This window comes from Lepidochelys kempii, chromosome 2 (genome assembly GCF_965140285.1).
Source record: "Lepidochelys kempii isolate rLepKem1 chromosome 2, rLepKem1.hap1, whole genome shotgun sequence".
NCBI classification, from domain to species: Eukaryota; Metazoa; Chordata; order Testudines; family Cheloniidae; genus Lepidochelys; species Lepidochelys kempii.
Genome location: NC_136381.1, coordinates 113112118 through 113128774, shown reverse-complemented (window position 1 = coordinate 113128774; position 16657 = coordinate 113112118). Strand labels below are relative to the sequence as shown.

Here is a 16657-nt window from a genome sequence, read left to right as displayed (position 1 = left end):
AAATATTGGGCTCACAATGGAGATTTCTAATAATCTGCAACATAGCAGACTACAGGGAAACCACATATTTATGTGGCACACCCAGTTAATTAAGTAACCTAGCATCTTTGATAACCCAACTCTTAACTGAGATCACTGAATTTCATGGACAGTGATGCCAGCGATGAATTCTATATCATAGGAATAGGCATTCAGGATGTTACTTTTACCCTAAGAGTGGATGTGTTTAGAATAGTTTTGGAACAGTGATCCAAAAAAATACCTATATTCTTCAGTCTGTCTCTTCTTTTGTTACGGTAATAAAAGTGGACACTGTCTGTTTATTTCTTCTTGCTGACAACTGTCAGGATTAAAAACTAGCCCTGAAAATTTGGAAATCCTAGTCCAGTATGATAGGGGTTGGAGGGCAGGAGCAGTGTGCTGGTGTTTCTGTAATCATGCTGCATGCATTCTTAATTGGGCTGTTGGTGATAAAAGTATTTGGAGAGATTCTGGATTTCTTGGTCTCCTGGCCTACAAAGGGCAAGGTGCTCCACCAATCAGCAGGGTTGTGCATCACTCAGCAATGACATCTCAGCTTTTTAAGGAGCAGCATTGGCTGGTTCCAAAGGCTATCCTCTCCAGGCCTCCTCCACCAAAAGGATAGTGGCTGGCAGGGCCTTGTGCAAGGGGCCGAATTTACCTGTGTAAAGCAGGTAGATTATTATCCAGGGGTCATCAAAGAAGCAGAAAGCCCCTCACCTCTCTCAGAATAGTAAGAGATTATACTAATATTTTTACCCTCTAAAAATATATATATACTGGGGCTCTGTCATGACTTAATGTAATATGAGAGCAGGGAAGAGACTCTACAGCAATGGACGGTTCTGGCTTTGCCTCTAGAAGCCACAACAGAGTAACTGCTAAGCCTTTTGAAAAGGTATGGCATGCATTTGTTCCCCCTTCTTCTGTTTCTCCCCTTCCACTTTATTTTGACTTATTTGTACTGCAGTAGTCCTTAGGAACCCCAGTAACGGACCAGAACCCCTTGTGCTAGGCACTGAACAAACACAAAAAAGATGGTCCCTACCCCCAAAGAGTTTACAGTCGAAGACTAAACAGGTGGATACAGACAGATATGGGAAGCACAAGGAAACAATGAGACAATATTGGTCAGCATGATAGGCATGGTCTCAGCACACCCAGCTGCCTACCATTGTCACACTTGCTATGTCAGCTTTGATCTTCTGACTTACATTCCTTATGCCCTGTCCCTTCCCGCATCTTTGTTTATCTGCACTAGATCAATCACAATCTGGCCCTAAATGTTAACTGCCAATATTAAAATAAACAAGAATGAAAATCCTCTATTATTATTGTTAAATGTAAATATGTATTTTCATGCATGAAACTACAGGAGCCAGCAGCATAAAGGATTTAGCACTATGCTTCTTTTCTTAAAAGTTGCTTTTAAATACTAATCAGATAATTATAAACATGAGCACCGAGAACAATTTACAACCCCTCTGGCATTCGCTGTCGGCCACAAACGTCATCCCAGTGCTTTTGTTGTTGGAGCGGTTGTTTGTTGGGCTTTTGTTCTTACGCAGTGTGTATGACAATATGTAGTTCTTTGGATGACTGAGTAATGTTCAGTTCAGTATTCAGAACCCTGCTACCCAAATAAACCCTGCCTCAAAAAAATCTAAGGAGAGGTCCTTAGGAGTGTGCAGTGTGAAGCTAGTGTGATATAAGTAAAACTAACTCCTGCTTTGTAGGGTTACACGGTCAATGTGTGCCCTTCAAGATTGGGCTGGAAGGGGGCAAGTCCTTTTGACACTTCTGTGGAAGGCTGATGAATGTGAAATAGCAGGTTTTGTAGTAATGGATGAAATTAAGCATAAATGTGGAACAGGCTTTGTGCATGGTTTCCCCATTCATTTCTGACTGTGTTTTAACACTGACTTGCAGTCTATCTACTAGCTTACTCCTGGGCCAGCCGTACAGTGGGCTCTTTTGGTGATGTCAGTGGACACTCATTATGGACTAGGCTGAGACTACCTCACTTACTTCATTTGTTACCTCCCAAAGACAAATTTGAAACCAAGTCCCCAGTAGCTACGTGCATAGCAGTCAAGAGAGTATCCCCTTGGAGCAAGAGTTCCAAATTACAGGGGAAAATATTTCACGGTTGGCATCCCTACTACATGTAGGACAGATCAGCATGTCTGCAGGACTCTAGGGGGAAATCCAGGACTCTCCTGTGGAACGTAGACCAGTTAACTGCTATGAACACATGCCTTTTAGCTCTTGCATACAGAACATTCTGTAATAATAACTCTATTCAGCTTCTGATTCTGAGCATCATCCAAATAATTTATTCATGTTAGTGAAAAACTCAAAACACAGTTTTTACTTAACTTTTTTTTTTAATTTCTTTAGAGAGCAAACAAAAACGATTTGTCATTTTTACTAGTCTCCTCTTTTGCAATGTCTTTGTCGAGAGTTTAATTTATGACAGAATCCCAGTGGGGTCTAAAGATCAAAGTATTTTAAAGTGTAAAGGGATAATGATTCTTTAGACAAGTTAGGCCAGGATTATAGCTCCTGTTCTATTTTGCAGAAAGGAAAAGGTTGTTGGGCCTCCCCCCTCCACTTTCTTTGTTTAACATCAATTCTAATTAGGAAATATTCCTTATTAAAAGGTTAGCAGTCCCGCAGGGACCATTACACTTGGATTAGGATAATAAAGCAGGCTTCTAGTTTGGTGAAGTTTCTTCAGCCTTCAAAATACAGCCTGAATGTTACTGGCAAAGAGGGGTGGATGTGCAGGAGGAGGTGATAGTATGTGCATGGGTATTTCAGAAGGTGATCTATGGAAAGATGTCAGTGAGTGCGGACCGAGCCCTTGAAAATTCATGGAATATGTAAAAAGCTAATGTAAAATATTATTATTTAGAGACAGTACTGCCTCTATAACATACCATGTTGTTGGTTTTTCATATCCCTCTGCATGTTTTTTCTTTGTGTGATCATGTTTTGTTCCCTCCCCTCCCCTTCCCTTCCCCCCGTTGTTGTTTTTTTATTTAAGGATATTTGCGTGGAAACAGGATCTTTGCTACTTTAGAGATTATCAATTCCTGCTGCTAATTCCTCATTTGAAATAATAATCCTATTTGCAACATTACATTTGTTTGCTGTGGAAATAGTTACGGTGCAACAAAGAAAGGATTATGACTTCCTGGCCCAAATTCATCCCAAATGTAAGCGGGTGCAACTCCCTGGCCTTAAGTGAGGAAGTAAGTCCAAGAGGGGAAAGACTTGTCCTGAGGGGGAATAAATCTATCAGCATACAGATGTCCTTAATATAAAAAGGTGGAAGGGAAAATCGAGTATGGGCTAAATTCTTCTGTTATTTTAGTGCAAATCCAGCACAACTCTACTGAGGTCATTGCAATTAACTCCAGATATGCTGGTGTAACTGACACAAAACTGTCCTTTGATCTCTAAAATAATAATAATTCATAATAATAATTTCAAAGTTTTCCAAGAGGCATCTGTGCCTTTAACTATTGCACTTCTGTTTAATGAACCAGATTTATCAGAGTAAACACTTCCAGTATTGCATGCATCTGATACAGCATGTTTTCCCTGAACTTCCAGGGAAATGCTATCAGTTAAAAGATTATTCCTGTGCTTTGCTAATGTATAGAGGCGGAAGTAGTTGAAGGCACACCGTCTAGAGAAATCTGAGAAGGGGAAGGGGTATGAACGTGTAGTTAAATGGGAATAAATAGTTGTTGGGAAGTTTAGAGGGCAGGAGACATACGTGTTGAATAAGTAATGGCTAAACGCAAAATTCATGAAGACATTAAAAAAAGATAAGGGGTGATTTTACATGTGGTGACTCACAAAAAAGATTCATAATAATAAAAACAAATGAAAACAACAAATCTGACTACCAAATAGCTACTGTAGGAAAGCTGTATCTTACATGTACTTTTCAGAGAGCCAAGGTGGGGGAGGTAATATCTTTTACTGGACCAACTTCTGTTGGTGAGAGAGACAAGCTTATGAGCTTGCACTTTCTTCAGGTCTGGGAAACATATTCAGAGTGCCACAGCTGAATACAAGGTGGAACAGATTGTTTAGTATAAGTAATTAACACACATTTCAAGAGACCATTCAAGGGAAAGTCACGTTTCTCAGATCTGGAGAAAAGCTCCTATAAGCTCGAAAGCTTGTCTCTTTCACCAGCAGAAGTTGGTCCACTAAAAGACATTACCTCACACACGTTGTGTCTCTAATATCCCAGGATCAACACAGCTAAAACATCCCCACATATACTTCTTAGGGCACAGCTCCTTGCAACCATCCACTACTCTTCATCCACCACTCTTCATAACAAAGTGAGAATCTGAAATGCCTCCAGCCTGAAGTAGTTAACCACTCTTAAACATCAAAACCCTGTGCAGTTCCCAGAATTTTCCACTTCATTAACAATACAGAAAGAGAGAGTGTGGAGATTACATTATTTCCCAAGCATCCCTTCCCTCAGAACCTTACTTGCCATGTTTTAAATTGTTGAAACTTTATTATTTTTAATTTTAAAAACACACCTTTGGAATTCTTGTGAAGAATAAGAATCAATGAACAGACTAATTTCTGTCTTAATGTTTGGAAGGTGATGTTTCTTTATGATATCACTGGAATCTAAAACTAATTGTTTTGAGTTAATTTTGATTTATTAAGTGATTTTTACTGATTGTATGCCATTGTTCATCCCTGGCACTGACAAATCTTTTCAGTGTGAACTAATTTTGTCAGAGGGTACACAGAACAACTCCATTTGCCTGTTTTCTTTGAATAGTCTGTATTTGCTGTAATAACAGTGGAGATTTTGCAGCATTAAGCAGTACAAGTACTGAAGTATTGAGTGTATGGATTATAACTGATAGAATTCCCAATATGTGATTCCTCATTTTGGATGGACATATTTGTACTTAAGGAACACATGAATAAATGAAGTAGTGAATAGTTATATGCCCTTTATAGAGACCTTTTTAAAAAAAAAGGCTAATTGAATATTGGCAACACTAGAAATGGAAGGCATCTATTTATTCACAGAACACACTTAGCAGGGGGAGCCATAGTAAATCCACAATGGCCACCAACAGGTCTCGGCCTTCACTGAATGAATCATCTCTATAGGTGACAGGGTTCTTCTCTTTCCATACCCATTCAGTCTTTGCCCTCTGTGTTGAGTCTTCCAGCAAGTGTGCTAATGGGATTATGGCTTTTGTGATGTGAAACACCTACTTACCTGGGGTTGGAGAGAGACCATTAGTGCATTTCACATACACTGCCAAACAACCATCAGATGAACGTGACTTTAGTTACTATTACCCTTAGCTGGATTTGAACAAGTGACTGAGAGTTGAAAGGTTCTAGGTCCCATCATCTATCCCTTTATTTACGAGAACAGTCCAAAGGACTGCACAGGAGGCTATTAGACAGCGGATAATCAGTGACTCCACTGCAGTTACACCAGGAACCAGATGGTTTCACAGTGGAGCCTCCAAGTATTAGATCGCCACAGCAGTATACGAAAACCAAATAAAAGTAAAATAGAGGACAGCAAAGGGCTTTCTAAGCTGTGATATTTATGGGGGGAAACAGAGAATTCTGAGTCACAAGGAGGAACGTATAAAGAAGAGAGGGGCAATAACTGAGTATCCATGAGGTTCTCGCCCTCCAAAACTTTTATTAAAAACATACATTTAGAGGCCTGTTCCTGAAAAGAAAAGTGTGTTCATGCACAGCACAGATTTAGAGAGGCCCAAAATTAATTAGAGGACAGATCTACTAAACCAAAGTTGTGACCTTGGCCTGGGAACATGAGAAGAAGATCTACTAACCTCTGCATAATCCTCATAGTGCCTTTTTATTCTACAGGTAATGCATTGTAATTAATTGAACTGAGGGCAGGAAGACAGGAAATCCTGAGCTCTAATCCTGGTTCTGGATTATTGCTACTCATGCTAGACTTGTAAAATTAGATTTTGGACCAGTGTTTCTGTGTCTGGGGAACTCATTTTCTTTCTGCGATATGGTGTGTACAATAAGAGTACAATTGAACAAGATCTCTAGCATTTTAGAATAACATGTTTGCTTTATTATTATGGGTCCTAATATTCATCTGATAGCCATCTAGCACATCTTAGATCCCCAGCCAGCCATTGTAAAGTGTTTTTATTTTGTTGCCCATGAAATATATTTTTGAATTAGCTAATTCATAGTAGGCACTCTCCTTTCAAAGATTAGGAATTTGAGTACTCAGAGTTTCCCCAGAGGGAGATGTTATTGCTGTAGAGTTATTATTGCATTGTGGATGCAATTGTTATACTTCTGTTATTCTTTTTTAATGAAACAGTAAGGTGTAAAGGGTGTTCCATTTGGGGATGAGGACTAAAACCTGATCCCGAATGACAGAAATCAAAGGGAGTTTTGTTGTTAATTTCAGTGGGAAGACGATCAGGGCCTTAGTGCCTGCCTTTTGTGCTAGGCTACGGCTTCATCTTTTGACAGCCCTGAGAAATGCAATAATTCTCCAAGAAAATACTGAGTGCCTGGCTGTGATATTCATTGTGTAAAAAGGACGTTCATTTTCAAAAAGGGACTTTATTGGGTTGGTGATGTGATATACCTGTGATTTTATTGAAGATTATGGGCCTGAATATGTCATTGTTCAAGCAGTCATACAGCTCCATTTGTATCCAGTTATACACCTATCCGTTCATTCCATTTTTTGGACTAGATTCAGTGTGTATGGATGTTCTAGCAAAGATTACATCTATCAGGACATTCGACAGTGTCGAGCTTGGGGTTTGTGGGGGTTTTTTTTAGTTTTTTAAATACATAAACCCCATGTATTACAGGCAAAATCTCAAGAAAGTTGTCTTATTTTTTTAGGGATAGCAAATTAAGAGAATCTACATTTTGACTATGAATGGTGATTTTTTTTTCTAGAAGACATCATTTGATGCATTCTGAACAGCCCATACTTTTCTGAAAAATCTTAAAGACCTTTTCTTGAATAACCTGTAACTTCTCCTGAGAGTAAAACAAAATCATAATAAAACAATTCCTTACTGAGCTGGAACAGAAGATAAACATAGAAGTGTACGGCTGGAATGGACCTCAATACACCATCTACTCCAGTCCCCTGCACTCAAGGCAGGACTAAGTAATAACTAGACCATTCCAGACAGGTGTTTGTCTAACCCATTCTTTAAAATTTCCAATACTAATAAACTTTTGGAGATGTCTCAAACAGAAGCTGACTTGCTTGGCCTCAAGGAGGTCTAGAAAAAGAAGTAATCAAAGCAACCCAGGTTTGGGGCTTTACTCAGAAGCCCAGTTTTACGATATTTTTGACTATCCACAGATGTTTGAGCAAGGCAATAAAGCAAAAAACTGTTGACTGGATTTGCTAAAAATCTTTCCAACAGTGTAAACTAGGGCTGGTTAAAAAATTCCCATTAAAACTGTTTTTCAACAGGAAATAGGTTTTAGAGTAAACACAATTTTTCACAGAAAATTTCAGTTTTTCATTCAAAAAACCCCAGAATATTTCACATAAAAATCAAAATATTTCAATTTGGATAGGCTGCTGCAGTGCCTTATGGGAGTTGTAGTTTGGTTGCCTCACATCCCCATTTTGCTCCATGGGCTGGTCTTCCCAGCCAAACTACATCTACCATGATGCACCAGGACCTGGGACTCCCATGTAGCTATCCAAGAGGGGAGACTGGCAATCATGGGAACTGTAGTCTGACCAGGAGCCCAGCCAATAGAGAAGAATGGGAGCATGAGGCAACCAAACAACAGATTCCACAAGGTACCACTGCGGCATTTTTAATCATTTTTCAAATGTTTCAATATTCACATTTTCTCCAAAAATCAAAATTTTCCACAGGGAAAAATCCATTATCCAACCAATCCCATTCTAAATTCATCTTCATTGGAGTTGAATATGGTCTTGCATCCGCTCTGGCTTGCTCTAGCCATTGCCTCACTCATGCTCTTGTATTTGCCTGCACAAATGCAAAAATCTAACTGGAGCTGAATGTTTAAAATCAGCAGGAAGGCAAAAGATAGTCGTTATTTGATAGCTGAAATTCAGCAAATGCACCTTACGGGTTTCCTTGGGAAATTAAAAATCAGTAAAGAGAGAGAGGGAGAAGCATTGTCAGGAAAGGTACCAAGAGACCTGCAACAAAGAGAAATGGCAGGAAGAACAACTTGAAGGAAGAGAGTGTGTGTCAGGCACATTTTCAGTTTTAACAATATCTTAATGAAGTTTTCTGTCAGGAATTGTACAAGTGTAGAGGTCTTATGTTTAATATTGTGCTTCTCTGGATAGGGATTCCTTCCTTGAGAAGCCTTCAGTTTAGCATGTAGGCAATTGAGAACTTAATTAATTGACAAGACAGTGTTTTCCCCCACCTCATAAATCCTAATTGGAGAAGACTGACTAGAGAAGGCTGATTCTCAATAGGAAAATAAACCCCTCAAGTTTGGTATCCTACTTCTAGCCATGCTGCAGAAGAAAGTGAAAACTGATGCTGCAGAACAAACTCCTGAGCCTCATAAATGCACTTATCCACTTGTGCACTGCTGGGCCAGGAGGTGTGAAGGCAGTTCTTTCCTGACCTCTGCAACAGTTAACATATGCGTGGAAACATGAGATTTGATTATTGTTCTCTTCCCTAGTTCTCTTCTAATCACCTATACTTAGTATTGGATTGCAGAAAACTTTTGGAATCCCATGAACAGCATTTGTTTAATATCTAGCTATCATTTTGGGGAAAGGTATGTCACAGTTTCAGGGTAACTGCACCTTTGACCCCCTCCATGATCAGCTCAAGGAATGCCCTCTCAGGCCTCCAGCCAGCACCTTTCTGGGCAGGAACCTGTGTCCCTTTTCTCCCCAGATCGGGTTTTAGGCTGAAGTTATCTCAGGCAGGTCTGACTAATGGCTAGCCCCTGCACTTTGCTTTTTTTCCAAGGGCTGTGACCAGGGAATGCCAATGGTTATAAGTGGCCACACAGCTCTTTCAAAGCGGAGGACATTTGTTTAAGGAAAAAATCATACAGAGAAAACATATTAAATAGCCAAAGGATCATGCACTGAATGTACCAGTGGTCGTCTATTGACCAAATGGAGGAGTCTGACAAGGCAAAGTTCTTCCAGCCTTTCAGCAGGGTTGGATCCTTGCTTGGACCAAAGGTCAGGTCCATTTGCTGGATCTAAAGGCAGGCCCTTCTGTCAGTATAAACCCAGTCTTTTATACCAAAACTCTTGCTTTGTCTCCCAGTCTCCTGAAAATTTCCCCTCTCCTCAGGAGGTCATGCCTCAAAAGGCTGGGTAATCTAAACTACAGAAGAGGTTGCATAGTGCTCATGACTCCATTTAAATTTTTCAGATGGTCCTGTCAGAAGATAAAGCCAAGGGGCCAGGCCCTCAGCTGGTATAAATCAGTGTAGTTCTATTGCTTCAGTGAAGCTACATTGATTTATGCCAGTTAAGGATTTGCCCTCGAGAGTACATCTTTCATTATGACTTAAATGCTCGAGTGCTTAAATCAGTTTTTACTCATTCCTCACTCAACCAAAAACTGAAGTCACAGGATTTGGCCCTGTGCTCGGAAATGGCCAGCTTTCACTTACTCTGATGTCTGAAAAATATGAGATTTTTAGCTGATCCTTTTTAATCCCATTTTGTTTTTTTACTGAGCGCAAAAGGCCCTTGACAGTAACATCCTCCTCATAAAGTCACAGGGATTGCTCTTTTTTCTTACCATGTGCTGTTTGTCCTGTGGAAAACTCAGATGCTCAGTGGCTGGAATTTGGCCTCAGCATTCCTCCGATGCATCTTCCTGAGAACTGTCACAATGTGATGCACAAGAAGCATTATGTAACTCAGTCAACAGAGCTACGTATTGCCGAGCTAAACAGTGTGACTTTATTCTTTGATTCCCACACACTGCTAGTAACAAACTGCTTTTAATGGCCTCCTTACACTAAGGTGAACTATCTAAACATCCCATTAGCAACGGTTACTGTATCTTAAGGATAATGATAATAAATAATAGTGTTTGAATAACACTTTCCATTTTCAGAGTGCTTTACAAACACTCATTCATTCTGAATTAAGGATGAGTTTCTGTCGTTTTCAGCACTTTTCCAATGAAGTAATTGTCCAGTCAACCATAGCAAAGAGACCAAGCTAATGGTCCTAATTCTCTACTGCATTAAGGTCACTTTTTGCTGCTGCAGTGGTGTAAATGAATCATAAAACCAGCATATTTGGCCATGGGATTATACCCCCTGCATATGGGAATCTTCACAGAGCTGAGTGGTGGTACCTCTGGCATATTCCCCACTAAGCATCTGGCATAGGGTGTATGCCTAGAGGAAGTCCCAGCACTGCTGTGAATCCCAGCTGCTGTAACAACTCCTTGAGGCCACAGGGAATGAGCACAATGAAGAGCAGTCCCCAGGCTGCTGTAATTTATGCCTGGGTACCGGATTGGCACACAGTAGCTCCGGGATCAATGGAGTGCAAAGATGATTTGAAGATACTGCTGCACTCCCCTCCTGTGATGTGCTGTGCAGTCTTTGGCTGCAGCTGCGGATGGGGGGCCAGTTTGTTCTGAGAAGCCTGAAATCATTTCCTGAACTTTGTCAGACAGTAGCCCTGAGCCTACATCGTATCAGGCGGCCTCAGCTTCCATTTATTTAAATGAGAGTCATCAATTTCCCTGATGTAAATGACTGCATTGTGTGTGGAAGGTACTCAGCACAGGATCAGGCCCCAAGTTCATGTTTTGGATGGTGATTAATGTTCTGTTACTGCTCCCATTGGAAGCAGTGACAAGACTCCCATTGACTTCAGTGGATGTAAGAGCAGTCACAACAAATGTTAATTTCTGAGGTCATCTTGCTGGTTTTCTTTGTTTTTCTAATACCCCTTTCCGCTGCGCTCTCTTGCTTTCCAGTCGGAGTTTTCTGATTGCTTCTGTTTGCAGTCCCCATTTTGTAATTAGATCTTATTTGTTGTGACTGTATTACATACAGGTTGACTGCCAAGTGATTTCAATTCATGTTCATTTGTAATTAGTACATTTAATAAAGCTGTCCAAGGAGGGAGTGAGAATGGAGGAGGAGGAGAAGAGCTGCTATTGTTCTGCAGTCTGCGAAGCCTAACCATGCCTCCTTGTTTCTGTGGACTGGCTTTGTGTTCAAACTCTGATTGGACGAGCTGGGTACAGTTGGGAGGCTCACACACAGCAGACTGGAGGGCAGGGAGGGAGGGAGCTAGAACTAAACTTGTCATATTTGTGGAAGTCAGGAAACAGTCATGAAAGGAAGGAAATTAAGTGAAGAAATCTGCACAGCCTACCTTTTAGCAGGCTTGCCCAGGGTGGGAGTGGGAAGGCCACATGTCTAACATGACACAACACATTTTGGTTTTTGTGGGTTGGAAATAGAAGAGCAAAGTATACGCCATAATATCACGCAGTGTGTGGACATACTGTGTAGATAATGGAGCAATGTCATTGTCCCACTCTCTGCCTTTTGCGCCGCAAAGTCGCTCTTATACACATTGAACTAAGGAGGATGTGATATGGTCCAAAAACTGATCCTGGATTTTTTTCGCAGACGACTGAGCCAGAGGCCCACTGCTGAGGAACTGGAGCAGAGGAACATTCTGAAACGTAAGCATTTGTACCATTCGGAATTGAATTTGGTAGCTGCTCAATGTCTTTTATAAAGCACCAAATCAAGTCTGTAGCTATATCACAAATAAGTAATAATATATATAAGAGCTATGGTTGGGTGGGAATGACTGTAAAAAAGACATTCAGTAAGATAACCAATATAAGCAGTCTGAGAAGAAAATTCAAACTGAGGGTCATCTTCCAAAGTTCTCACACAGGCAAACCTCCCATGGAAATCCAGTAAAGACTTCAGGATTTAGCCCACAGTTTCTAAATTCTAATCTGTATTGATCCTTTAAACAAACAAACCTATGGGGAGTTGCAACATCCCTAAAGTAATTAATGATATTTTAAAGCCACAAAAAACACCCAGACAGCCTGATCCTGTTCCAGTTTACCACTGATTTCAAGGAGAGGAAGATGGAATCTGAAACAAGTTGTTCTGGTGAACGAATCAGATATTGAAAAAGTATGGCAGTTATTTTTTATCAAAGTAAAATGATTTTAAATATAAAAAAGATAAAGCTGTTTGTTTGAAGGTAACTAGCAAGAAAGCAGAGAACAGCAGGAATACAATTTTCACTGACACTCTTGCTTGGGTGATGTATCCTGCATCCTTTCTGGAGCATGGAACTAGAGTATTTTTAAAAAGTTACAAGAAAAAAATATTGTAAAATAATGCATTTAAATTCCTTAGTGTGTCTTTAGATAGGATCCCATTGTTAAACATTGTATATTCATTGTTGTTTTTTAATTTCTACATTGAACATAATCCTAGAGGCATGTAATGGGTGATTAGCTCTCTAGAAATTAGTAAAATTAATTGATTAAATACCATTAAATCAAATTTCTAACATATTTTAGTGGTGTAGTTAGGGAATAAAATGTGCTGGCACTGCAGTGATTGGTTTTCTGTAAATATGGCACATGAATAGACAAATAGCTATAGATCTAGAGCAGGGATGGGCAAACTTTTTTTGGCCGAGGGCCATATCTGGGTGGAGAAATTGTATGCAGGGCCAGGGCAGGGGGTTAGAGTGCAGGAGGGAGTGCGGGGTGTGGGAGGGGATGCGGTGTGCAGGAACGGGCTCAGGGAAAAGGACTGGGGCAGAGGAGCAGTGCGGGGTGTAGGAGGGGGCTCAGGGAAATGGGTTGGGGTGCGGAATGCAGGAGGGAGCTCAGGGAAGGGGTGCAGGAGGGGTGCAGACTGCGGGAGGAGTTCAGGGCAGGGGGTTGGGGTTCAGGAGGGGTGCGGCAGGGGCTCAGGGCCAGGGGCTGGGGTGCAGGAAGGGTGCGGGGTGCGGCAGGGGGCTCAGGGCAGGGGGTTGGGGTACAGGAGGGGTGTGGGGTGCGACAGGGGGCTCAGGGCAAGGGGTTGGGGTGTAGGAGGGGTATAAGGTGCAGGCAAGGAGTTGGGGGCGGGGTGCAGGAGGGGTTCAGGCTCCGGCCCGGCACTGCTTACCTAAAGTGGCTCCGGGGTGGCAGCAGCATGCACCAGGGCCGTGGCAGCAGCATGCACCAGGGCCAGGGCAGGCTCCCTGCCTGCCTGCCCTAGCCCCAGGCCTGCACAGCCCCTGGGGGATGAGAGGGACACAGGACTCTGCACGCTGCCCTTCCCACGCCTCCAGGTACCTCCCCCGAAGCTCCCATTGGCTGCAGTTCCCCATTCCCGGCCAATGGAAGCTACGGGGGGCGGTGCCTGGAGGCAAGGGCAACGCACGGAGCCCTCTGCCCCTGCGCCCCCCCAGGCTGCAGGGACGTGGTGCCGGCCACTTCTGAGAGTGGCGTGGGCCCTGCGGCACCACAGGGGGCAATCCCGCCTGCCAGATCTAAAGCCCTGATGCGCCAGATCCGGCCCGCGGGCAGTAGTTTGCCCACCGCTGATCTAGAGAGAAGATTAGATTAGCTATCAGAGCCAATTTAAGCAGATATGGGGTCATCATTCACTTATGAGTGTGTCATCTCCTACTATATTCTCTAAACTTCTATGTCATGTCAGGTGGAGGGAGTCAGTCTCCTGGGGAAAATGACTGGAAAAAGAGGCGAAGTGTCCAGAACCTAGGGTAACCAGACAGCAAATGTGAAAAATCGGGACAAGGTGTGGGGGGTAATAGGAGCCTATATAAGAAAAAGACCCAAAAATCGGACTGTCCCTATAAAATCGGGACATCTGGTCACCCTACCAGAACCAGATTCTCCAGAGAGCTCATATTATCACCCCAGAATTCCCAGTCAGCATGAACCATCTGATACCACACATCTCCTGGCACTGGAGCATGACCAGTAACCACCACACTGGTACTGGTGCGGTAGGAGTCGGGGGGTCAGGCTGCAGCTTTGGCAGCATTGTCTGAACCATAGACTTAATGGCCAACATTTAAAAACCTAGGTATCTAAAGATAGGGCTGTTACAGGTAAAATTTTCAAAAGTGCCCAAGTCATTTAGGAACCTAAATCTCAGTGGGACTCATCCCCCTGAGTCATTTAGGGATTTTTTGTAAAATGGGTCTTAGGCTCCTAAGTGACTTAAGTGCATTTGAAACTATTATCCTAAATCTAGAACTACATTTCGACACCTAAATAAAACATAGATCTGCCATAGAACTCCATATGTCTTGGTAAATGAAAAATTTCCTAAATACTTGGGGGGAAATTGTTACATAATAATTGTATTTATAAATCACCTCACACCTTTGCTGAAGCACCTGCGTGATGAACAAATTATTGAAATATTATGTAATGAAAACATCAAATATTAAAAATCCAAACTAAGGAGCATCAGATACCAGTATGGTCAGCATTACAAGACAGCATCGTTCACTCCCCCTTGAATAGTTCAGTGACGCAATTTAAATAAATATATAAGAACATAGATAGATGGACAGATAGATGATGTGAAACAAGAAAATTAAGTCCAAAGTTCTTATCCCAAACAAGTGAAACTATTTTTATTAGCCCAATTTACAATACAGTAAATGAACACGTGGTGTTTTTCAAAGTTAAGTAAGTTGGTTTTCCTCTGTGGTTAGAGCTGAAATTTCCTTGATGCACTTGTCACGGTTGACATCACTGTGTTCTTATATGTCAGTTTCCGTTCCAGGGGGGAAAACAAAAGGAGGCAAAATTTATTGACTCATCCAGTCTTTGCTCATGCAAACATCACCTGTCCATTTCCTAGCCCCACTATGACGGAATGAATAAGATAGTCTTGCTGATCTAATTCCAAAAGCACAGGTACTCATAGCATAAAACCCACGGCCACAGACGGCACTAGTAAACTTATGGTTGTCTGAGAAGAGAAGCTGAGGGCCTCCCATGAAATGCCACATGCCCTCAACTCCCATTGACTTAAATAAGAGTCACGGGCAGGAAGCAGCTTGGGTGAGGAACACAGCACTCTGTAGTTTTGTGTGCTGGATAAGTGTGAAGGCTGAACTGATGCTCACCCATGCGGAGGGTCCTTCTATGGCATGGGTGAGACGCATTAGTTTATGAGGAAACTTGCATGGTGACTGTATCTGTGATGAATACAGGACTTCAGCTTTTAAGGATGCCAGGTTGGCACCTTCAATGAGCATGAATTCCCTGTAAAAAGGCAATGAGATTGGATCTGATGGGTCTGACACGATTTCAGTCAAAATGTCACACTGGCACTGACATCAGACCTGAAAATTCCAGTTCTTCTCACATAAAGAGGCTAGAGAGAAAGAGAAAATCTCCTGACCACTTAAAACAAAACACACAAAGCAACAGTTTTGTAAGCTCTGTAGATCTAAAAGGACTTCATCAATTTTAGCCATGTTTTAAAATAAAGAAATCACTTTCTGGCTTCAGACAAGGACAATTGCCAATGACCAGCTTTCACTTGGTAAAGGTTTCACCCTACCCAGTTGTCTCTACAGCTTGGTAACTGGGCTAAAGGAAACAAGGAGACAGGAAAAATAGTGCAGTTGTTAAGAAGCCTCATTTCTGCCCTTTCAGACACTTATTTGTAGCCTTCCAGCCAATTTGTTCTATTCTGAGCCCTGTTAGAAGCTGTTTACCTCTCCCAGTTCACAGCCTGATCCTTCAAAGATTTACTCAATGGCACTGTTTCTGTTAGTAAACTGTTGACAAGATCAGCTCCTTAGATTTTGTGTGGAACAATAAATCAGTCTGACTGGAGACTGATTGGAGGGAGAAACTATGCAGGAAACTTAAAAAAAAAACGAAGAAAAAGAGCAACAATTGAGCAATACATGTATTCGAAATAGTATAGAAAAGGTGCTTGGGGTCTGTCCCCTGCTGTCTCCTTATCCTTCTGCTATTGCATGAAATTCCTTCCTCCAGAAAATTTTATTTTAAAAGTATTACTGGAAATCTGCCATTTGAAATTAAAGAGCCCTATTATAATAGGAGACGATCATGCACAACATGTATTGAATTGCTGCATTTTTAGTGGGAAATCCTGGTCCCACTGAAGTTGGTGGGAATTTTGCAACTGACTTCACTGGGGCCAGGATTTCTCCTGTACTGGTTAGAGCCTCAGACTGGGAATCAGGAGACCCGGTTTCTAATCCTAGCTCTGCCTCCAATTTGCTCTGTGATCGTGGACAAGTCAAATAGTTTCTCTGCGCCATACGGCTGGTCTATGCCCACTTTGAACACCAGTTTAATTGCATCGTTTTAAATAAACTCCAGGTGTGGACACTTTTAGATTAGTTTGAGTGCCTTAAATTGGCTTAACTTAATTCAGCTGGTAACTGAAAGTTTTAAGAATACCCACAGTAGGGATTTGCCCGGATTGAGCTACATTGGTTCCAGCACCCGTTCAGTTAAATCAGTGCTCCAACTGTGTGTAGAACAGCCCTTAGTTTCCCTTTCTCTAAAACAGGGGTAATATTTACCCACAA

At 41.7% G+C, this 16657-nt stretch overlaps 1 protein-coding gene across 8 annotated transcripts in view; it reads left to right on the top strand.

Moving 5' to 3' along the window:
- Window positions 1-16657, top strand: part of PHACTR1 (phosphatase and actin regulator 1) — a 459703-nt gene that overhangs the window by 382259 nt on the left and 60787 nt on the right. For all 8 annotated transcript variants that reach the window (XM_073332014.1, XM_073332016.1, XM_073332013.1 and 5 more), the window contains one exon: window positions 11707-11762. In XM_073332014.1, coding sequence (XP_073188115.1) covers window positions 11707-11762 — 56 coding nt within the window. The remainder of the gene's footprint in view (window positions 1-11706; window positions 11763-16657) is intronic.